Here is a 24,114-nt window from a genome sequence, read left to right on the forward strand (position 1 = left end):
CTTTATTTCATGGTAAATTGGGTTTTGGGCCAAATTTGTGAACCAAATCATTCCAAGCTCAATACTCATATGACCCAATTACATATTTTAATTGTCAAATTATCTTTAATTTTAATTTATGGTTAATATATAATTAATCCCTAAATAAAATAAATAATGACGTGGCCGTTTATGATTGACCCAAAATTTATGATTCTACAAATGCCCCTTTTCGAAATTTATGCCAAATATAATTGTGGCTGAATTTCGAAAATATTGTGCAATCAAAAAGATGAATTTAAGTCATAATTTTGAAAAAATATTCATCGTGAACCAAGATAACGTTGTAGGTTCAATTAACAATAAGTTTGCACAGACATCTGAAATTTATCCATTGAAATTTAAATTATCTTTAGAAGTTTTTTTTTAACTTTTAATTTAATTTAAAAGTCAAAATATGATTCAAATTCAAATTTGGGATGAATTTGAAAATTTGGAATTTATCCAACTTTAAATTGAACGTTGGATTTTAGTTAAAATTTGAATTTTGGCTCAAATTCAAAAATATGGAATTTATCCAACCCAATTTAGAAGTCGGAATATAATTCAGGATTTATGGTTCAAATTTGAATTTTGGATCAAATTTGAAAACATGTAATTTATCCAACCCAATTTAAAAGTCGGAATATAATTCAAATTCAAATTTGGGATGAATTCAAAAAATTTTGAATTTATCTAACTTTAAATTAAACGCTGGATTTATAGTTCAAATTTGAAAATATAGAATTTATCCAACCCAATTTAAAAGTTGGAAAATAATTCGAATTCAAATTTGGGATGAATTCAAAATTTTTGAATTTATCCAACTTTAAATTAAACGTTGGATTTATGGTTCAAATTTGAATTTTGGATCAAATTTGAAAACAGGAAATATATCCAACGTAATTTAAAAGTTGGAATATAATTCAAATTTTGAATAAATTTGAAAAGGTTTTAAATTTGATATCTAATCAAATTTAGAATTTGAATTTGAATTTGAATAAATAATCCTACTTGGGAGCTGATTTGAGTTAAAAATTCCACCAGATTTCAATTTTGAATTTGAATAGAAATCCTATCTGAGTTTGGATTTGATTTGAGTCAACTTAAGAATCCAACAAATTTCCAACCATCATTTGAAAAATGAATCATATTTGAGTTGGGATTTGATTTGGGTCAAATTTAAATTAAGAATCCAATCAAGTTTCCAACCCTAATTTCAAAAAGGAATCATATTTGAGTTGGATTTGATTTGGGTCAAATTTAAATTAAGAATCCAATCAAATTTCCAACCATAATTTGAAAAATGAATCATATTTGAGTTAGGATTTGATTTATTATTCTGGTTAAACCCCACAGTTTTGCCTATAAATTGAGCCTTCAGGTAGGAGCACACCAGAGGTCCAATGAAAAAGGTTGGCTTCAAAATTTCTTCTTTTTTTTTTCCTTAAATTATTCGCTTTTACTATTCACATTCTTCCCTTCTTTATGCAGCTTTGGATTATCATCGAGGTTACCCTCATCTGTTCGTCCATCTTATTTCCATCGACAAAGAGTAAGAAATTTATCCTTACTATTTATGCGAATTTTTCAATCCTTAAACACTTGTCGAATTATTATTTTTTTTTTAACTTTTCCGTGCGTAGAGCTTTCAATTTTTTTTTTAAATTAACATCTCCCATGGAGGATTTTCAAAAATATATATTTTTTAAATAACACCTACATACTATCTACAACGAGTTTTCAAAAAAAAAAAAACTAATTTTTAATTTTTTTAAAAAAATACCACCCTACCGCATGGCAGGAAGAGAGAGTTTTAATTTTGTGTTTTTTTCTTTTGTTTTTTAATTAATAATTCTATTTTAAAAACCTCTCTGCCGCACGGCAGACAAGGTGTTTTTTTTTTATTTCAAAGTTTCTTTTTTTAAAAAAAATTCTTTTCTTTTTTAATGTTTTTTACACACCCCCGGTAGGGAGGCTTTTAAAATTTTCCTATTCTTTTAACGATTTTTTTTTTTTACTTTTCATTGAATTTTTTTTTTCAAACTCCATTTTCAACTGAAAGTCTTTCTTCCGGCATTATTTTAACAATGTTTTTTTTTTGTTAGGAGCCCATTTTGTCTTGTCACTTCTTCTATTGGAATTGAGATATCAATTTTTGCTCTTCCCATAATTATCAAAGTGTGTCCTTCATCTTGTTTCCCTTTTTTTTTGCTTGTTTCTCTCTCTTGCAGCAAAAAATACTCCAAGGATTAAAAAGACCACCTAATTTGGTGGAGTATCCCTCACAGTTACCATCCTTTCGGGGATGACGCCTATATAGGGATATCGTCTGGCTCACACATCCTGCCTAATTTGGTGAAGTATCCCTCACGGCTACCATCCTTTCAGAGATGACACCTATATAGGGATATCGTCCGGCTCACACATCCTCGCTAGACAAGACTACCTAATTTGGTGAAGTATCCCTCACGACTACCATCCTTTCGGGGATGACGCCTATATAGGGATATCGTCCAACTCACACATCCTTGCGAGACAAGACCACCTAATTTGGTGAAGTATCCCTCACGACTACCATCCTTTCGGGGATGACGCCTATATAGGGATATCGTCCAGCTCACACATCCTCATGAGACAAGGCCACCTAATTTGGTGAAGCACGGCTACCATCTTTTCGGGGATGACGCCTATATAGGGATATTGTCCGGGTCACGCATCCTCGCGAGACAAGACCACCTAATTTGGTGAAGTATCCCTCACGGCTACCATCCTTTCGGGGATGACGCCTATATAGGGATATTGTCCGGGTCACGCATCCTTGCGAGACAAGACCACCTAATTTGGTGAAATATCTTTCACGGTTACCATCATTTCGAGGATGACGCCTATATAGGGATATCATCTGAGCGGCTAATATTTCTTCACCAACGATCAAGCAGCTGCAATTTTTTTCCGCCAAACTGCAACTTTTTTTCTAACGATCATGCAGCTATAGTTTCTTTCCCAACGATCAAGCCTTCTTTACCAACGATCAAACGACTGTAACTTCTTCGCCGACGATCATGTGAAGGTCCAGTTTGGAGGATGACACCTATCATAGGGAACAAAACCTAATTTGATGGTTTATGCCCCCAGTGATCATCCTCTATTTTAGTACAGAGCTAGCCTTAAAAAGGGTTGATCATTGTATCGTCCCCTTTGGTAAGGTAGTACGTATGCGTCTTGCAGCATCACTGTGGCCTTACTTTTTTTTTTTTTGACTTGGACTGAACTTAAACTTTTCTTTAAGTTGCCTATGTACCCTTTTAAAGAAAAGGATCAAGTCATAACGTAGTTCAGTTACAAGATTTTTTTTTTTTGGGTCATTCACCTCTTAAACTCATGCGGGCCAGGAGTATCATGCAATTTAGACTCTTACGATGATGAGTGTTATATTTCAAATGCTCTCATTTTCATCACAACTTCCATATCCTCCATTTTTAGGATTGGTTGAGATAAAGAGCTTTTGTTTTACTTTTAAGGAACCCTCTCTATTTATGAGAAGGGAGAATTTTCTTTTCATACGTGAAGGAACAATGCTGTGAACTTTCTTGTCGTCATTCACTTCATTAAATGATTTTGCTTCCACGCTCTTCATCATTCTTTCATATTGATCGTTTGACACTTCGAGACGGTCAAAAACATATTTCATAGATTGATTTTTCTTTGACGTGGAGATGATTAGCCTTTAAAAGACTGAAGATCGAGTGGGGATCGATGTAGCATATTGACTTTCTTCTTTTGCAGTGGCCATACTCATCCTCTGAAAGACTGAAGGTCGAGTAGTTGAAGGCTTGATGTGATCGAAGATAGAAGTCCTTTGCTCAGTTATTTTATAGTTGTCAACTTCTTCCACATTTATGTATTGTGAACTTGCAAGATTTTCTTTCTTCTTTTTGATATAGAAGAATTTTTTTGGAAGTTTTAAGGTCGCCGATATCTGGTGTCGAAATGAGTCTTTATTTTTTTCCTCTCTGATTTGGGCTTCCTTGAATCCTTCCTTCATTGGTGTTCATGCTCTTTGTTGAGCATAGATGACTTCTTTTGAGCAAAACTTTGTTTTTGTTTCTTCCAACGAGTCACAATAGCCCAGTTTTCCTCTCCCTGATTGACGGATTTGACAACATCTTTAATGGCATTTCTTGAAGTCTTCCGTTGAGAGTGAACATATATAGACTTCAACGTTCCAAATTGGATCAAGTCTATCCCTTTATTGTAGAATAGACTTTGAGGTGTTTTGCTGCCTATATTTGTTGTTACTACAGCATGATTTGATTGAACTATTTCATTGAAATCTAGCTCGATCTTTCTTTCTCGAGCTAAATTTAGGATACGCTATTTTAGGACAAAACACTTTTCCACTGGATGATTGATAACTCGGTGGTACTTGCAATATTTGGGATCATCAACTTTACTTATTTCTTCTAGTCGTATACACTCAGGAAGTACAATCAATCGTGTTTCCAGTAGTTGTTCCAACATATAAGGGATATCATAATCAGGAAAATGATAAACTTTTTCTTGTCTTTCCTTTAAGCTTAGCCATCTTTTCCTATTTCCTTTTTGCTTCTCAATTCTCTTTCCTTTTATTTTTGAAAACAACTTGGGAGAGATTGTGTTTACACCAAAAGACTCATTTGAAGTTTTCTCAACACTTTTGCTTTCTTTCTCTAAGTCCAGCACTAAAGAATCATTACTTCCTCGATTAGCAATGCTTAGCTCCATATCGTGAGCACGAGTTTCTAGCTCTTCAAAGGTGCGAGGTTTTATACCTTGAAGGATGTAAAAAAGTTCACAATACATACCTTGAGTGCATAATTCGATAGCGGATAGTTCAGTAAGCCTATCTTTGCAATAAAGACTTAGAGCTCTCCATCGGTTGATATATTCAACAATCGGTTTGCCTTTTCTTTGTTTAGAGTTCGTGAGCTCAATCATGCTGACGGTTCTCTTTGTACTGTAAAAGCGATTTAAGAATTCTCTTTCGAGCTATTCCCAACTCTCGATCGTTTCAAGCTCAAGATCAGTATACCAATCAAAGGTGTTTCCCTTTAACGTTCGAATGAACTGCTTGACCAATTGATCGCCTCTTGTACTAGCATTCTCACAAGTTTCGACGAAGTGAGCAATATGTTGTTTGGGATTGCCCTTCCCATCGAAATGCTGGAATTTTGGAGGTTGGTATCCAGCAGGCATTCTCAGATCATTAATCCTCTTAGTATATGGCTTAGAATACAAGAGGGAGCTTTGAGAAGGTCCGTCGTATCACGCTCTGATCGTGTTCGTGATCATATCTCGAAGCTGCTGAACAGACAGCGAAGCGATCGAAGTGGAATATTACGATTGATTTTCTTGAGCGATAGTCTTTCCCTTGTCATTTATCTTATAGCAAATGTTTGACTCGACTTAGCAACATCTTTGTTTTCAATCTGATTCTTCAAGGAAGCGATTTCATAATCTCTTTCTTCCACTGTCTTCATCAATCCAGCGAGCTTCTTTCCATTTCGGCCATTTTTTCATCCATAGTGCTTGCATCAGTCATCATAACAGAGACAATGTCAGGATTAAGATCAAATAAGAGGTTATGATTAACAAGAAACTCATTTTCAATAGATGTTTTTTGCAGCATCATTACTTTGTTTGCAACAATAGGAGGAGTTTGATGTTCCCGTAGTTGGAATTCATCAGAGCAACTTTGTTCTCTCTTTCACAGGAAAGGAAGAGCTGAATTGATGTATTTTTTTATTAGATTTGTATCCATCGGGACTGACGGGGCTCAAACCCGCAGCTTCCGCCTTGACAGGGCGGTGCTCTGACCAATTGAACTACAATCCCAGGGAAATAAAGTGTCCATAGGTGATATGACCCATACGAAGGTTACTCATGTAAGCAGCTGTTGTAGAAGCCTTTTTAAATTCCATTGATTTTCTTGAAAAAATTTAAATCTTGAGAAGGAGATGAGAGGTAGAGATTGTCCCACTGGGTGTGCCAATTTGTTCACACGAAATTTTCGGAGAAATTATATTTTGTGGAGTTGAATTTTTATATTTGTAGTATGTGTTGTATAGTGGATTCAATCTCTAATCTTTATCCTTTGATTCATTCTCTCAAACTTGATGTGAAGATTGAAATGCTTGTTCTTGAATTCAGATTGAAGTTCTATGTTTTTCAAAAGTCTTCAAGTCTTCAAAGTCTTCAAGTTGGTCTTCGAATCTTCAAGTCTTCAGAGAGTCTTCAATTTTGTGTGAATTCTCTCAATTATGAAATTCTGAACCTTGAAAATGAATGAGGTCCCCTCTATTTATAGAGGTTTCTATAGGCTTTGGTGGGCCATTGGGCTTGAATAATTTTGGGCCAAGCCCAATTCTTTAAATGAATTTATTTAAATTTAAATATTAATCCACTTTATTTCATGGTGAATTGGGTTTTGGGCCAAATTTGTGAACCAAACCATTCCAAGCCCAATACTCATATGACCCAATTACATATTTTAATTGTCAAATTATCTTTAATTTTAATTTTAGGTCAATATATAATTAATCCCTAAATAAAATAGATAATGACATGGCCGTTTATGATTGGCCCAAAATTTATGGTTCTACCGTCACAAAATGTCGAGCTGTGTTTTTACAAGAAAATCTTTCCTATGCTCACATGTTTTGTCAATTTATAATTTTTTTAAAACGTCACAAAAGTAAATATGTATTTTATATTTTCATTATTTTTTTAAAAAATGTTGTAAAATGTTGAGTTCATTTTTTGAGTGAGACAAGGGACATTTATAGATGCGGGATTTTTGGTACTTTATCATGGTTTTTTGTCGTCACGAAAAGTAATAAAAATTTAGGATTTCATGAAACTTAAAAAACATGGTGAAAGGTTTCACACTTGTGTGTTTTCGATTTTCAAAATACTATTTCTGTATTTAGATATTTTTTTTATTTTGTGAGTTTTTCTTGTGTTATGTGGTTATTACGAGATTTTGTTGGTTTGTTTAGCTTTAATCAATCTCCTATTCTGCCCCACCTCTTTTCAATGTAGATTATTTCAGCTTTTATTTAGTTTTAATTTTATTCTTGATCGTTTAGGTAAATTAAATTTAAGAATATTTTTGGAAAAAGATTTTGATTTAAATGTTAGTGCTCAAGTAATTGTAAATTTTATTTTCCCTTTTTGATTTTATCTATATATGTATCTAAATGGGCTATAGAGGAGAATATCTACCTCACCATTTTGCCTTCAAATTTTAATATATACCCTATTTACAATTCACATTTCTACGAGCCGTGATTGTTCATACAAGGTGTTCATTGAGAGAAATTAATATATAAATTAGTTGTGATTGTTTAACAAAACAATGCATCCATTTACGTATATGTGTGATTGCAAATTATTATAAAAGGAAAGAAAATTATGTATTTTTTTCTTCCGCTCAAAACTTATTTTCAAAATATATATGAAGATTTTGTTTTCGAAACTAATTTTAGTAGATGAATAGAAACATTATAGTCACGACAATTGGGTGAAGGAGAATTTTTGCATACCTATTTTGTCCTTAATATTTCAATAAATACCTATTGTGTCCTTCATACTTCTACGGGATGATATTGTTTGGATGAGGTATCTGTTGAGAGAAGCAGTGCGTCCACACACATATGGGTGTGATCGGTCTAGAGATGTGACTGTTCAATTAAACAATGAGTCTATTCCCTTACAAACTATTTATAAAAGGAAAGAAAACTAAGTAATATTTTTCTTATTTATTCTAATAAGATGGATAACAAAACCTTGTGAACCTTACAAAACAGCTTTCATGTCCCACAACACTCTCTGTAGTTTGCAATGAGAGGTTTGATATACTGAACTTCGTCTCAAGAAAGGGATTAGTACATTGATTGACCATTTGGAGATGATAATTACACAAAGAGATTCATTTTACAAAATTTACACTTTTATCTTAAAATACACTCTTTAAATATGAAACACATGCATTTTCCCAATAAACCATTTTTTATAGACATGTAATTATTATTAAGATATAGAAATTCAAAATGGAAAAATGGTTGATTTGGGGGTTTACATTTTAGATCCCTAAGTTTTTAGTTATCTTTTTCTCTTCTTCATTCGTCTTCTTTTTCTCTCGTTTGTCACCCTTGTTTCCAACAGGGTTGTCTCCTTGTCTTCTTAATGTGCTCCATTTTCTGTTGTTACTATCTCTCGTAGCCCGTTTCCGATTCACTCACTTTTCACCTTGTTTTCGGTAGCCCGTTTTCTGCCGCTTAAGCTTTAAAAATTCTAGGTTTGTTTTTTATTTCTGATTTTGGGGTATTTAAAAAGTATTCGATGGTAACGTCGTATATTTGATTATGCAGGTTATTTGCTTTATTTGTTAATTGTAGATGATATATAGTTCATATATAAGTTAGGGTAATTGTAGTGGGTAGCAAAAATATTTTATGTATTTCAAAAAAATGTCACCAACTTTCCAAAATTTCAAATATAGCAAAATATTTGAATTTTTATTTTCAAAATTTTTATTATTCCAATTTTACCCTTATGATATCTGATATACATCTAATGTATATCTATATCTGATATACATCCATTCTATATCTCATATACATTCGATGTATATCTGTATTTGATATACATCCAATATATATCTGATGTACATGTGATGTACCTCTGATATACTTCTGATATATATCTAATGTACCCCTGAATCTAGTCAATACTAAGGTATTCATTAAAATAGTTTAAACATGTGATCAAGCTAAACTTCCTCAATCCAAATCTTACAAAGTTCCCATTTAGTTTGAATATCAATGCATCTCGTGGGCTCTTTTCAGATATTCGACAAATTAGATGCACTAATAACAGTAGTGGGCATCTCTTAATATTAAATGACAGAAAGTGTCCAAATGGTCAACTGCTAATTAAGATTTCTATTTGGGTTGGTGTTAGCATCTTGAGAATATTATCTATTGATTCTAATTTTGAATATTGTTGCACTTTTGCACTAGAATACCATATTTCATTCTCCTGATAAAGTAAAATCAACATTATATCATATGTAAATCAGACTATCACATCAATAGTATATCAGACACTCATATTAATAATATATCAAACAGTCATTTCAGTAGTATATCAATCACTCATATCAGTAGTATATCAGACGTATATGAGACTATGACATCGGTAATATATCAGACGCTTATATCAGTAATATATCAAACACGAATATGAACAGTATATCAGACACTCATATAAATAATATATCATATATACATATAAGTAATATATCACACACTCATGTCAATATTGTAGTATATCACCTTTATATTAGACATACATATTGATATAAAACACTCATATCAAGTATATTTTAGATTATCACATCAGTAGCATATCAAACACTTATATCAGTGGTATATCAACCGCTTGTATAAATAGTATATCACATGTATATCAGATATACATATCTGTAGTATATCACATACTCATATTAGTAGTATATCACATTTATATCATACATACGTATTGATATGAAACACTTATATCAGACATATATGAGACTATAACATCAGTAGTATATCAGACACTTATAACATTAGTATATAAAACACGAATATCAGATCTAACAATAACAAGAATCGAATCACGCTCTGTAGGACTTGAACCTACGACATCGGGTAAAAGTATACTGCCTAATTCACTAATTCGTATATCAGATGGAAATCATAAGGAAATCAAAACGTAGGATTTTTCTGGGCTTATTTTTGGGTTTGTTGTGTTTGGGTTTGGGCTTACAGGACAATGTTGTCATTTAATATGTGGGCCTCGATTTTTTTTAAGTGCTATATTTGAAAAACCAAAATATTGTTGCTATTTTTCTTATTTTACTAATTTTTTTTTGTCATATCTCAAGTTGACCATATAAGTTATAATTTATAGTCATATATAGTTTATATTTTCATATAAGTGTATGTTATAATTACTATAGTTTATAGCCGGATATAGTTTATATATCCATATAAATGAAAATGTAGGCGGTAAACAGAAAGAATATATATTGTAGGTCGTCTCTTGGAGGAACAACTTGTAAATTTTTTTTCTTTCAAAATCTCCTTACCCTAAGATTTTCTTAATATTTTTTAAAATAAAAAATCAAATTAAATTTAACTAAAAAATATCTAACAAAATCTTAAAACAGACCAAAAAAATCTATTTTTTAACTATAAAAAAAAACCTAACAAAATCTAAAAAAAACAATATTATTAAAAAATCGATGTGCAATAAAAACAAACTTTAAATTAAGTTTAACTATGAAAAATCTAACAAAATCTTAACTAATTGTTATTAAACGTTTAAATTTAAATTAAATCTAGTTCTTATAAAATTAGATTAGATGGTGGTACCTAATTAGATTCTAGAGAAAGGGTCTACTTGTTCCATGGCGTTCTTTGCAACCCAATAATGTTAAGTCATCTATCTCCAACTCCACAATCACTCACAACTTATTTTACCTTTAGTGAAAATTCATTTTCTCTTATGACATTTAGACTTAGTTCTAAGTCTATAATAATTTAGCAGGTACCTCTGAAGAATACTCTAAGTGTTGCCAGCCGACCTCCTAGGTCGTCCTCCGTGCCTTGACAAATTTTTGCATCAACAATTATGAAGGAATTACATTATTAATAATATTTATGATCATAAATATATAATTTTAAAGCAATATTTTTTTACGACCAATATATTTTTCATAAATTATATGATTGTCTTTTTGGAAAATTATTGTAGTTGAAAATGAAATTTATATTAAGTTAATATGAATTAACTTGTTCTACAAAATAAAAATCTATTATATTAAATGAATTTATAAATTATATAAATATCTGTAAGGACATTTTTGAAACATTCTACAAATTTAACACATTTCCAATAAATCCTATCTTTATAAATTTTCTTACGAAACAAATATGTTATCTGAAGATGCCTAAATTTCAGGCATCTATATTCTCGAAAAACAAACGACCCCTACAGATACTTCCAGCAAAAAATACGGGTTGTTATAGTGGGTATCAGAGCGATGGTTTGAGGTCCTGTAGACTCTAGGATTCTTAAGTGTATTGTTAGTGCTAAAGTTGATGCCATAACATTAGGTTTGATAGTTTTGGAAGTTTGAGTTTTCGAGAGTGTTTGTTTTCTACGTGATGGTTACTCACTATACCATTATGATATAGTTATTTTATTTATCTTGTTTTTCATACCGCTAAGGATTGGTTGACATATGCTTTGTAGAACAATGCCACCACGAAGGGCTAATGATCGTAGGACTACAACTGTTGAGGAACCGCAAGATAATATCTCAGTTGTTCCACAAAACCTAAGAACTAATAGGAATGCTCCGGCCAATGATGGAGTCAATCGTGTGGTCGAACGGTTCAGAAAGCTCCATCCACCTTCTTTTGACGGTACAAGCACAGATCCAATTGTTGCTGAAGAATGGATCGAGGAAGTTGAGAAGGCTTTTGACTTTATGAAATGAAATGATCGTCAGAAAGTGGCTTGTGCTACTTACATGTTGAAAAGAGGAGCAAATAAATGGTGGAATATGACTCGTAGGACATGGAATGTTGCTGAAAATCCTATGGGTCGGGATAGGTTCAAGGAACTTTTCTTTGAGAAATTATTTCCCGACTGCTAGACAGAACAAGGAGGCAGAGTTTATCAAGTTAGAACAAGAAAGACTGCCCCTGATAGAGTATGAAAAGAAGTTCGAAGAGCTTTCTCACTACGCCCCTCATTTGATGGACACTGATTGGAGGAAAGCAAGACAATTTGAAAGAGGTTTGAGACCAGAATTAAGGAAGCATGTTGTTGCCTTCAGATTGATGACCTATGCCGAGGTGTTGCAAACAGCTCAGATCTTGTCACAGGATTTGGACAACACGAAGTCATTTTCCAAGGATGGTAGTTCAAAAAGAAAGTTCCATGGAGGACAGAATTCGAGTCAACCTCATAAGATGGTAGGCTCTAACAGTAGTGGACAACAGTCCGAGTGTAAGACATGTGGCAAGAACCATACTAGGACATGCTACAAAGCGACATGAGCCTGCTTTCGTTGTGGAAAAACAGGACACTTCATCAACAATTGTCCACTGAGCCAAAAAGCAGATGACTCGAAAGCACAAGAGAAGAAATCAAGTAAGAAAGGCAAAGTCTTTGCGATCACTAAGGAAGAGGCTAATGATGAGCTTAATGTTGTTTCAGGTACCATTCTCATAACTGGAAGTATTGCTTTTGTATTGATTGATTCTGGTTCTACAAATTCTTTCATATCGGCTACATTTGTTAGAAAGTTTAAGTTGGTACCTAGAGACTTGAGCTATATACTTAAGGTATCCACTCCTTCTGGTAACGTGCTAGATACTGATAAGGTAGTTAAATCCTGTCAATTGAGTATTGCTGATCGAAACTTGATTGCTGATTTGACAATTCTTTAGATGACTGATTTTGACGCAAGTTTGGGTATGGATTGGTTATCTGCAAATCACGCTAACATTATTTGCCATGAAAAAGAGGTCTTATTCTCCCCTCTAGATCAACCAAAGGTTCGTTTTAAGGGAGTAAAAGTATATCCTCTTCCAAAGATTATATCTGCACTTAAAGCATCTAAGCTAATTGAGAATGGTTGTTGGGGTTATCTAGCCAGTGTAGTTAACACGGAGATGACATGTAAGTCAATTGAAGAGTTACCTGTAGTTCGCGAGTTCACTGATGTTTTTCCAGAAGATTTTCCTAGTCTGCCCCCTGACAGAGAGATTGAATTCTCTATTGATTTGGTACCGGGAACTACACCATTATCCAAATCACCCTATAGAATGGCATCTGCCGAACTTCGAGAACTCAAGGAACAAATCCAAGAGTTGTTAGACAAAGGTTTTATTCATCCAAGTGTTTCTCCTTGGGATGCTCCAGTCCTTTTTGTTAAAAAGAAGGATGGATCTATTCGTCTGTGCATTGATTATAGGGAGTTCAACCGTGTGATTATAAAGAATAAATACTCACTCCCTCGGATTGAAGATTTATTTGACTAGCTTTAGGGTGCTAGTGTTTTCTCAAAGATTGATTTGAGGTCAGGCTATCACCAGTTGAAGATTAAAGCTTGTGACATCCAAAAGACTGCATTTAGAACACGTTATGGCCATTATGGGTTCTTGGTCATGCCTTTCGGATTGACTAATGCTCCAGCTGTCTTTATGGATTTGATGAATAGGGTATTCAATAATTTCTTGGATAAATTTGCCATTGTCTTCATTGAAAACATCTTAGTTTATTCCAAGACAAAGCTTGAGCATGAGTTGCATTTAAGACAAGTATTAGAGGTATTACGGGAGAAGAAACTCTATGCTAAATTTAAGAAGTGCGAGTTTTGGCTTAAGAGCATTGCCTTTCTAGGACGTGGTGTCCAAAAAGGGGATCTCAGTGGATCCAAGCAAAATTGAGGTCGTTATGAATTGGCCACGACCCAATTCGAAGTTTTCTTGGCTTGGTTGGCTATTATAGAAGGTTCGTGGAAGGTTTTTCTAAGATTTCATCTCCTTTGACTCAGCTAACAAGAAAGAATGCACGTTTTCAGTGGTCAGAAGATTGTGAGCAAAGTTTTCAGAAATTGAAGAAGAGACTTGTTACTGCTCCAGTTTTAACTGTTCCTAGTGGGGACACAGGTTTTGTGGTTTATAGTGATGCGTCAAGAAATGGGCTAGGTTGTGTACTTATGCAAAATGGTAAAGTTATTGCCTATACTTCACGACAACTCAAGAAACATGAACAAAATTACCCTACTCATGACTTGGAGTTAGCAGCAGTTGTGTTTGCTTAAAAAATTTGGAGGCATTACCTGTATGGTGCTCATTGTGAGATTTTCACCGACCACAAGAGCTTAAAATATTTCTTCACTCAGAAGGAATTGAATATGCGTCAACGACGTTGGTTGGAGTTAGTTAAGGATTATGATTGCACTATTAGATACCATCCTGGTAAGGTGAATGTGGTGGCAGATGCCTTAAGTAGGAAGTCCTCAAGTTACTCAACAGCGTTACTCACAACTCAAGAGCATGTAATTAAAGATTTTGAGAAGTTAGCGATTGATGTGACTACAGAAAGTGTATCGTCGTTGTTGGCTAGCTTGGTGGTTGAACCATCTTTAATTAGTAGGATCAAGCATGCTCAACTTTCAGATCCAGCTTTGAAGAAGATTGTCGATGATGTTAGCAAATCTAAACGAGTTAACTTTTTAGTCATGTGATGGAGTTTTATGGTTTGATGATCGTTTTTGTGTACCAAATGACCAGATTATTAAGAAGGAGTTATGACTGAAGCTCATAATACTCCATACTCGGTTCACCCTGGGAGTTCAAAAATGTACCAAGACCTCCGAAGAACTTATTGGTGGATAGGTATGAAGCGAGACGTTGCCAACTTTGTTAGTCATTGTCTAATATACCAGTAGGTAAAAATTGAACAACAAAGACCATCGGGACCCCTCCAACCATTGGTTATACCTGAGTGGAAATGGGAAAGTGTCTCAATGGATTTTGTGACTGGATTACCGAAGACACAACATGGTTTTGAGACTGTGTGGGTCATTGTTGACCATTTAACTAAATCAGCTCACTTTTTACCGGATATACCAAACTATTTTGCAAGTGTTAAATAATTTTAATAATCCAAAAATTATTTCTCCATTATTTCTTGCAAAAACGTACCTCAAACATTCGTGATATTTTTTTTATCCCAATCCAACCTTTCGTGATGTTTTTATGAAAATTTTGTATATCCCGCAAAAAATGTCTCCACAATTTCGTGACCATTTTTAAGTATCATGGAATTCCAACTTTTTTTTTCTTTTTCACTTTTCGTGGTGTCTTAAAAACATTTACAAATCCGTAAATCTCACTATTTTCCTGAAAAAAAGAATATACGCACACCCACCTTTTTGTTACCTTTTTTGAAAGGTCATGGAATTCCGAATTTCTCTTTACTTTTCCGTGATGTGGAAAAAAAATTACGAAAAGCTAAAAAAAAAACTCTTTTTTCCTCGAAAAACAATGCCTTCCATTTTCCTACCGTTATTAACTATTCATCAACGTCATTGAAGCTGAAATTTGTATGTACTAGGTAAACATATACTTTCACACTTAAAATGTTCTAAAAGTTAATAAATTAGAAACTGGTCCTGGAACCACTCAAAATTGAGCCTACATACTTTTGGAAATTACCCATACGTTTTTGTTGAACTAAAACCAATAACTTAAAAACCTTAATAAATTAAAAGAATAGTGTTTAAGACAAGAAGGCCGCTCAATACTATAAATATATTTATAAGGGAGATACTCTTTTATTTTTTACTTGCAACGATCATACATGAAAAATCAACCCCTCCATCCATATATCTTAGTTGATGAGTATCAAATCACTCAATTGGAGTGGGGGAGAGCTAATGAATTGCCTCAAATGGTATATGGCTTGGGCAATGGCATGTCCTTAACCAAGCCACATAATAAAGTATTGTCTGGAATGTTGTACTCATCTCTGAGGGAGCGAGCGGGAGAAAGAACACTGAAGTAGAGTTGTTGTCCCAAGTAACGATTTTCTGTCAACTCAGACCTCAAGTTCCACATTCCAGCATTATCCAATGTCAGAAGAATGGCTGCCCACGATTTGGGGAAGACTTGAATTGTATCCCTGCTGACCGCGTCTAGAAGATTGTAGTTCTTTCGTTTTTCTGGAGTCCATCTCCCAGGCTCAATGCTGTGAAATGTTAATAAAGAGTAAATTAGTTATATATATATAAACATTGATTATTTGTTCCAACTGATGATACTTACGCGACAGCAAAGAAGGAGTAGCCATTCAAATGCCACGATTGAAGACTTTTCTCGTGGTTCTCAAATACGATCTCTACGAAGTTTCGAAAAGTTGCATTAACAACATTAGGAGCAACAGTCACGGTGTTTGCACCTTCTGCTGGTCCGTCGTCAGAAATGGTATCGTACTTGAAGACCTTGTCAGCGATTCCAAAGTACTCTGCGAGCTTCAATGGAGTTTCAGGGTCAATATGAGAGACACCATTGATGGCATATCGCAGCTTACCATCCACCTTAGTGGCTGAATTGATTATCTTGATCGTGCGGGTAATATTGATGGAACCGTAGTGGTACGAGCCTTGGGGATTAGGCCTAGCAGCACTAGCAGTAAGGTTCCAACGGAAGGTACGGAATTGATTGAGGGACCAAGCCCAACCCACAGGTGCCTCGGGGATTTCAGGAGAGGCAGGGCCTTTGCCATTGGTATATCGAATGATGCCTTTACCGACAAGAACATTCTTAGTGAATCGCGTGGATGCAATCAAGTAATAGTCCTTGGGCTCTTGGTTGGCTGTGACCAGCACCGAAAAGCATTGTCCCACATGGATGTCAAGTGATTGGTAATCGTTCTGGACGACATGAGAGCCCTCCATCTCTACCAACTTCATGGTGTGGTCTTGGAATCTAATGTTAAGAGATGTCTTCAGTCCAATGTTGCAAACTCGGTACTTGTAAGTCTTCTCAGGCTTCATGGTAAACAGCGGCTCATCGGTTCCATCACCCTTTGCATTCTTCCCATTAATGAGGACACCGTCGGGCCTAGCAAGGGAGCGTCCGCTATCCAAGAAATTCTTAAGAGCAGAGTGGCTCTTGGTGTACCAGTCACCAACAAGGACAGTGTAATCATCTTCAGGGTCAGCATAAGGGACAGGAATGAGTAAACGGCTATTCACACGGAGGCCTCCAAAGCCTCCCGCTGCCCTGTGCATGGCAGTTGATGGATAGTAAAAGAAGCTTCCAATTTGGTCCTTAACTTGGAAATGGTAGGTGTAGTTTGTCCCCGGTGGGATTGGGCAATTGGTTCCAAGTAGTCCATCTTGCCACGAATTTTTGCGGTGTTGAATACCGCTCCTGCAAGTCCAATTCCATTTGATTTTATTTTATTTTCTGAATTGAGCCATTGAATGAAGAAGAAAGAGTAGTTATATATGTAAATATAAATTATAATAATTAAATACCGTACCAATGTATAAGGAAGGGTTCGTCGAGGTTGTTGAAGACATTAACGACTATGTTATTGTTGGATGTGGAGTTGATATTAGGTCCGGGGAATTGGCCGTTGATGAGAATGCCTTGCTGGGGAACGCCCAAGGGAGAGATGGTGCCATAGGTGATATTCCACGTGAAGAAGAAATAAGGGTCCTCACCCCGGACCGTTGACATTGCTGCAGCCGAGAGGCATAGCAGCACGGTAAACATCAACCCAGCCATCTATATCTCCCCGTTTTTTTCTCTTCTGATTTTCTTTTCAAATCACCGCTCTTTTTCTCGAGCAGGCTATGTATCCCAAAATAAGATGGGTTGTTGTCCCGTTCCCTGATGGCTTACCCATCCAATCCTTCATTTATATACATGCTAATGTCTATCTCTCAACCATTCAAACTACAAGTTTTTCTCCAACTTCTCCGTTTTTCTAGCCTTACGCATTTCCCTACCTCTCGTTCCTGACAATAGTGCCCACGTCCCTCTCCAACAAAATATGTATTTAAATTAGAGGCTGGCTTTGCAAAATTTGTGGAGTCAAAAACACATGTTCAAAATGGATTTTACTATTATAATGGGTCTTAACTTAAAAAGCTCATTATTTTATTTATCTAATAAAATAAATTCTCCATAAACCTCTCCCTCTTCCTTAATCCAACACCACACTCTCTTCTATGGCCCTTCAGTGGATAATAGCCAGTTTTCGTCATTTAGACACTCTCGTTGAATGGCGGCGCCGGCGTTCGGGCCGTACCATTTCGTCCATTATTCGAGAATTCGTAACCTATTAAACAAGCTTTTAATAATCATAAATAAATAATATATTAATATATTATATGGCATAAATATAATAATTATTGGATCGGATTGGTCCATAGGCTCGCCCAATTCAAAAAATAATATCTAATCAAATTGATGGGATGGTTGGACTAGATTGATCCGTCAAATGTAGACCTTAGACTGAACTTGAGTTGACAATGAAACTGACACATATTTCCAAATTTGACCATATATATATAGTCTTTTTTAAGTTAACCGTAAGATCATTTTATATTGGTTATTATTATTATTATTTAACTTAAATTTGTTGAGGTCTTAAAAACATTTAAGGGAAGAACTGTGTTTATGTAAGGATGTGCACAACAGCGTATTTCAGATTGCAGCTCGAACTCGGCCTGCGGACCGACCTGAACACTTGAGCGGACCTGCACAAAAAGATGAGCACTTCGACGATCAAGTCAGTATAGGTCGGATTCCCAGTTTAGTTCGAGGCTAGAAATCATCGTACCTGATCGTGGAGTGAAGTCCTCTACTTATGGGTGGCAGTCCCGCTAATCTCGCAACGGTTACACTCGGTAATCTCGGGATCGTCGGTTACGCCCGGTAATCTCGGGACCGACGATTATGCCCGATAATCACGCCGCTGACAGTAATTCGCATCGGCCCCCACCGAGCTTCCCGGTAGGTCGGACCTCGGTCAGGTTCACCTCGGCCCTCATACTTAGCATCTATCAACGCTAGTAGTGGTGATCTCGACCGTCCGAGCTGGACATGACTCATGAGTCATCTTAGAGCACCAATAGGGGTCCTCCACGTGTACAGGGTATTCTCTTCCCCAAACAAACTGTTATGTTTTATTTGTTATTATCAGTATTTTTAAATTTTGCCTAAATGCAACCACTTGAAATCTAACCAAATCAATTTTTAAAAATATAATATATCAAATATAATTTAATAATCTATTATTCAAATAAAGTTGTGGGCCAAATAATCTTTTATTTATTTATGGAAGTATAGTTTACCAAATTTAATTTAATAATGTAATTTTTAGATAAGCTGTGAACTCACAAAATCAATTCAAAAAGAAATATTAAAAATTTTCAAAAAATAAAAAAGATTAATTTATGGTAAACTATATTTTGGCAAACTATATTTTCATTTATGGGTTGTTTTTTAATCAGCACCCTTAATCTGCAGCCTCCCTCAAGGTAGTGTTTTCACTCCCAGGTAGGGATCAAACTCTTCTTTTGACTAGGATTGAGTTCCACTAAAACCTCATGAATTTGGGAATAACCTCAAAAACTCTTCTTTTTCTTTCTTTTTTTATGACCTAGTGTACAACAACTTTAACTAACAAGAGATGTGAAATTCTACAAAGGGTGGGGAATTGTGTGTACTTATATTATGAAGAAATGTGACTAGGGAGCAAACTCTTAATTAAAGACTCCTATTTTCTGGTTGGGTTGTTGACTAGAGAGTACAGTAATCTCAAAGAATTTTTTATTTTCATATTTCGCTATTTGATTCCATCCTCTATCCCACCCTATTAAACTTCCAAAGTTTGTCTCTCCCCATGACTGATTATTAATTAAGTTAAAGAAAATATGAGACGACCTCATTTAAAGAGAACATTCAAGGATAATCTTCATCTCTTAGCGTGAGGGATTTAATCATTTTTTTGAAATTTAAGGGCCTCAATCATGTTTTTTTTTTTCTCTCTTTCCTCCACTAGCGTTGATTGGCGGAAGGAAGGAGTTTAGAGGTCTTATAGTAGCACACACTTATTTTTCTTTTTAGGGCATGCATACCATTTCTGAACGTGATGATAGAGTTCATGGAATGCTATGCCTTGATAGCATTTAAAGATTCATTTTATGGGGTCCAAGATGGACTTTACCCCGACTAAGAATAGACCAACTATTAAATTTCAAATGGAGGTCGAAGATCTCTACTAGGTTTAGTGCACTTTGGTAGTTGTGAATGTTGTCGCTTACTTGAAAGATAAATTAATTTTAGTCTATGAAGTTTGGAGTAAGTGCCTATTTGGTCGACACTTTTGGTCCCTAAAGTTTGGAGTAGATGTCTATTTGGTTGTCTCTCAAGTTTGAAAATGAACATTTTTGTCTTTGAGAAATGATTCTAAATGATCTCTGAACTATACTTTGACTGTTAAGTCGACAAATGTTAAAATGACGTAGCAGATAAATTAGTGACTATATTTTGTTAAATATATATATTTTTTTAATGACTTGACTGCTCTCTCTTTTTAAAAAAAAAATAATTATATCTCTTTCCTTTCTCCTCACACCTTCTCTTCCGCCTCTTAGGAAGCTCACCATGACCGCCGCCGGTTGTCTCGGTCCTTGTCCAGTACTGCCAACCTCCGGCTCCTTAGTCGACCAAGAGGAGGGAATAATGGTGAGAGGTGGAGCTCTCCCTCATTCTAGATCTGGAACGAAGGAGAGTTGCCCTCGTTCCAGAATTGGTCGTGCACCAGAGCAAGCTACAACAAAGAATTTTTCAGTTTTCTTTTTTTTTTTTTCCTTTAAATCTAAGTTGAGATTGAGAACAAACCTTTACAAGGAGGAAGAAGCAAAGCATCATTGGCAAAATAAAGATGGTGGTAGCGGGGCTATTTCGGGCCCGTTTAGTAATGTTTCCATTTTTTATTTCTGTTTTCTATTTTTTAATAAAGAAAAACAGAATTGCATGACCCCATAGATGCAAGAATTATAAAACAATATATTTTATTTATTTATGTTGGAACAAATTAAAAATGGAGACATGAAATAAGAAACTTGTTGTTTCCAAAAATTTCTATACAACTTTGAGAATGTTTCTAAAAAAAAATAAGAAATGAGAATGTTTCTTAAAAAAAATAAGAAACAAGAACATAAATAGTTGTCAAATGATTAAGATTTTTTAATAAAATTGAAAACGAGAAACAAGAAAGGAGAAGGTTATTAAACGAGTCATTCCTTTACGATGTTGGTCTCATATTTGGACCCGCTATCACTTGGCAAACACTCTGCTCCCTCAAAACACACATTCAACACCCCCTTTTATCACTGAAGATGTCGCACAACGCCTCAAAACTGCAGTGGGACACCATACCGACATTGAGATCTCGAGCGCGCCCCAGTTGAAGCCAATGGTTTTTTCTTCATCATGTTCTTCTCCTTGCGGCGGTTGAGATGAGCATGACCGGGAACTCGTTGACGAGTTGGTCTTTTGTGAATCAGATCGGTTTCTTAACGAGCCTAAATCTCAATGGTCCAGTTGTCCCACCTGCCCTTGGCACCTAACTGATACTTTTTAGAAGAGGAGTATTGTTTTTTAAACTATTTGAAATAATAGGGATGCGACTCTTTATGATACGCATCCTGGACTTCTTCACCTGTTTTTTTTTTTTTTTTTTAACAAATAAACACTGCATTCAAAAACAAACAAGGCCACTAAGGGTACTAACGGTTAGGGTAACATACATGACAAGTGCAAACCATTGCATGGATTCTGGAAAGCAATGAATCGGTTTTTAAGGTTGCTCGAAGCCAATTTTGGCCTTTTAGGTAGTAAATTTGTAAGCTGAAAGTTTTTTACGTTTAAAAGCTAATTTAGATTGTCAATCTCATTCCTTCCTTATTTCGTGGGATCCACCTCAAATTTGAGAATTTTAGTCGCAATCTCATTCCTCACCTACACCTTAATCAATTTCATTCTCATTCTTTATTTCGTGGGTCCCATAGGGTTGATTTACTACTTTTACCATTTCTCTATCTTTATTTACGAGACTCATAACTTTTAAATTTATTTCTTTTTCCTTTTTACTACTAATATTTTTTATACTAATATAAATTTATATAACTTTTATTGGTTGGTATAATTTTATTATAAATTTATATTTAATTTTTAATTTTTTTACTTTGTTATTATTAATTAATATTAATTGTATTTTTAAAAATAGAATTTATTGTTATCGAATATTATAATAATAATATATTTTTTAATTCTAATAAAAATGTATTTTAGTTGATGTAATTTTATTTTAATTATTCATTATTATTAATACTAAATAAATTGTTATAACAAAAAAATATACTATCAATCATATAGTAATAAAATAAATTAAAATTTATTGTTATTGTAGTTAAAAAAAATAGCACTAATTAAGTAGAAAGATGAATGAGATATACTAGAAATTGTTATATATGCGATTCCGATTCCGATTCCGATTCCAAATAGTTTTAGTAAACAACATCAAAGGAATTCTGATTTCGATTTCATAAAATTTTTGGTAAACAACATCAAATGAATAGCATTTCTATTCCGATTGATTTCATTTCGATTTATTTTTATTCCGATTCATTCACATTCGGATTCTTGATAGGTAAACATGGCTTAAAATTTATTTTAAAAAAAATGGACTTAAATCTGCTCCACGCATTTAAGTATAAATATTAAAAAAACATTTAAATTTAGATAAAAACAGAACTTAGAAATGTAAAAATGGGTGAAGAAGTTCAGGATGCGTATCAAAGGTCAAAAATGGATAGGTGTCGTGGCATTCATTTCTATTTTTAACCAGTAAGCTGCTGGTGTATTTTTACAGAGATGTCATACATAGCTTTTCTTGGGAAAGAGTACAGCGGATTTTTCACCTTTCTGTTTCAGTAGTGGTTTTTGTCGTAATTCTACTTGACTTTCTTTATTGAGATAATGGAAGCTTCTTGTGTCGAGCCGAAGAATGTGCGGGCTCGGAGGCTCAAAATCTAGCATCGGCTAGCAGGCCGACGGTACCGGCAGAGGCGGCTCCAGCTCATCGCAATCCTGCTGTGCAACCCCCCCAGGCGGAAATTTCCCAAGAAGATCTATGGACTGAGTTGGAACAACCTCTGATGCTCGACCACGAACGGTGTCTGGAACTTAAAGATCGACTCTATTTTCACTTCATTGGAAAAAATGATGAAGCAGCACTTGTGGACTTTAGGGATCTTATCGAAAAACAAATGAACGTAGAAAAAAAGAGGGAAATCGCTCTACGTCAAGATGGATATAGTCGGCAAAATATTTTGTCGAATCGAAACAATTAAAGAGTCACATCCCCATATTTTTCTAAATAGTTTCAAAAGCAATACTCCTCTTTCAAAAAGTCTCACTGTGCGGTGCCCAAGGGCAAGTGGGACGGCTGGACCTTTGAGATTTGTGAGCTCGTGAAAAAATCGACCCAGTTAACAATGGACCATCGTCAGTAAGTTCTCGATCATGCTCATCTACGCTGGCAACTTTCACATGGAGCAGAACATGGTGAAGAAAAAACCATGGGCTTCAACTAAGGTGTGGTCGAGATCTTGATGTCGGTGTGGTGGGAGAGGGGGTCCCACTGCGGGACATTTTAAGGTGTTGTGCGACATCTTCAACGATAAAAAAGGGGGCGTTGAATGTGTGCTTTGAAGAAGCATAGTGTTTATCAGGTGGCGGCAGGTTCAAATACGGGACCAGCATCATAAAGGAAAAGTAGTAATGGACCTCGGAAAAGATATCATCTTAGCTTAGATGCAAAATGGCAAAGTTTGTGTTTAGGGTTTAGAACCTTCGACAAAGAAAGAACTGCCCAAGAGAGGCAAATACTCCAATGCTCAAGTCAGTATAAGCTCGGTTTGATATGGAGTTCGAGATAGAATATGATACTTGATGCAGAAGTGAGGCCTTCTATCTATATGTTGGGGGTTCGACAGGCAGTTATTTGTGTCACCATCGAAGGTCAGATGTGTCGGGTGTCTGACATCTTCAAGGAAGTGTTATCGAGGGACGTTTTATGGTACTGCATGACATCTTCAACAATAAAAAAGGGGTGTTGAATGTGCTTTGAGGGAACAGAGTGTTTGCCAGGTAGCGGCAGGTCCAAATATTGGACTAGCATCATAAAAGAGGTAGTCATGGACCTCAAAAGAGATATCATCTTAGCTTATATGTAATGACGAAATTTTGGCAACCACATGTTTCAAGTTAGAGTAATCATGATGATAACTCTCTTAAAGAGAGTTAATTGTGTCTAAATGTTGCGTAAAATAGCTAAAGATAGCCTCTTAACCTATCGATTTCCCTTTCAATTATAAGACGGTTCCCACAAACAGAG

The 24,114-nt window shown here is 35.0% G+C and overlaps 2 protein-coding genes across 2 annotated transcripts; one reads left to right on the forward strand and one right to left on the reverse strand.

The window, feature by feature from the left end:
- Positions 1-11,696: 11,696 nt before the first annotated feature.
- Positions 11,697-14,374, forward strand: LOC148212612 (uncharacterized). Its single transcript, XM_088120893.1, has 6 exons — positions 11,697-12,036; positions 12,202-12,503; positions 12,570-13,109; positions 13,191-13,451; positions 13,679-13,938; positions 14,095-14,374. Exons 1-6 carry the CDS (start codon positions 11,697-11,699, stop codon positions 14,372-14,374), a joined length of 1,983 nt encoding a protein of 660 aa, XP_087977019.1.
- Positions 14,375-15,444: 1,070 nt separating this feature from the next.
- On the reverse strand, positions 15,445-17,549 carry LOC148212613 (L-ascorbate oxidase homolog). The gene is made up of 3 exons (XM_088120493.1): positions 17,179-17,549; positions 15,957-17,066; positions 15,445-15,879 (listed from the first exon to the last, which is right to left on the reverse strand). Exons 1-3 carry the CDS (start codon positions 17,424-17,426, stop codon positions 15,579-15,581), a joined length of 1,659 nt encoding a protein of 552 aa, XP_087976619.1. The 5' UTR covers positions 17,427-17,549; the 3' UTR covers positions 15,445-15,578.
- Between the last annotated feature and the right edge of the window lie 6,565 nt (positions 17,550-24,114).

Source organism: Momordica charantia (genome assembly GCF_013281855.1).
Source record: "Momordica charantia cultivar OHB3-1 chromosome 2 unlocalized genomic scaffold, Mcharantia_2.0 BLBB01000002.1, whole genome shotgun sequence".
NCBI lineage: Eukaryota > Viridiplantae > Streptophyta > Magnoliopsida > Cucurbitales > Cucurbitaceae > Momordica > Momordica charantia.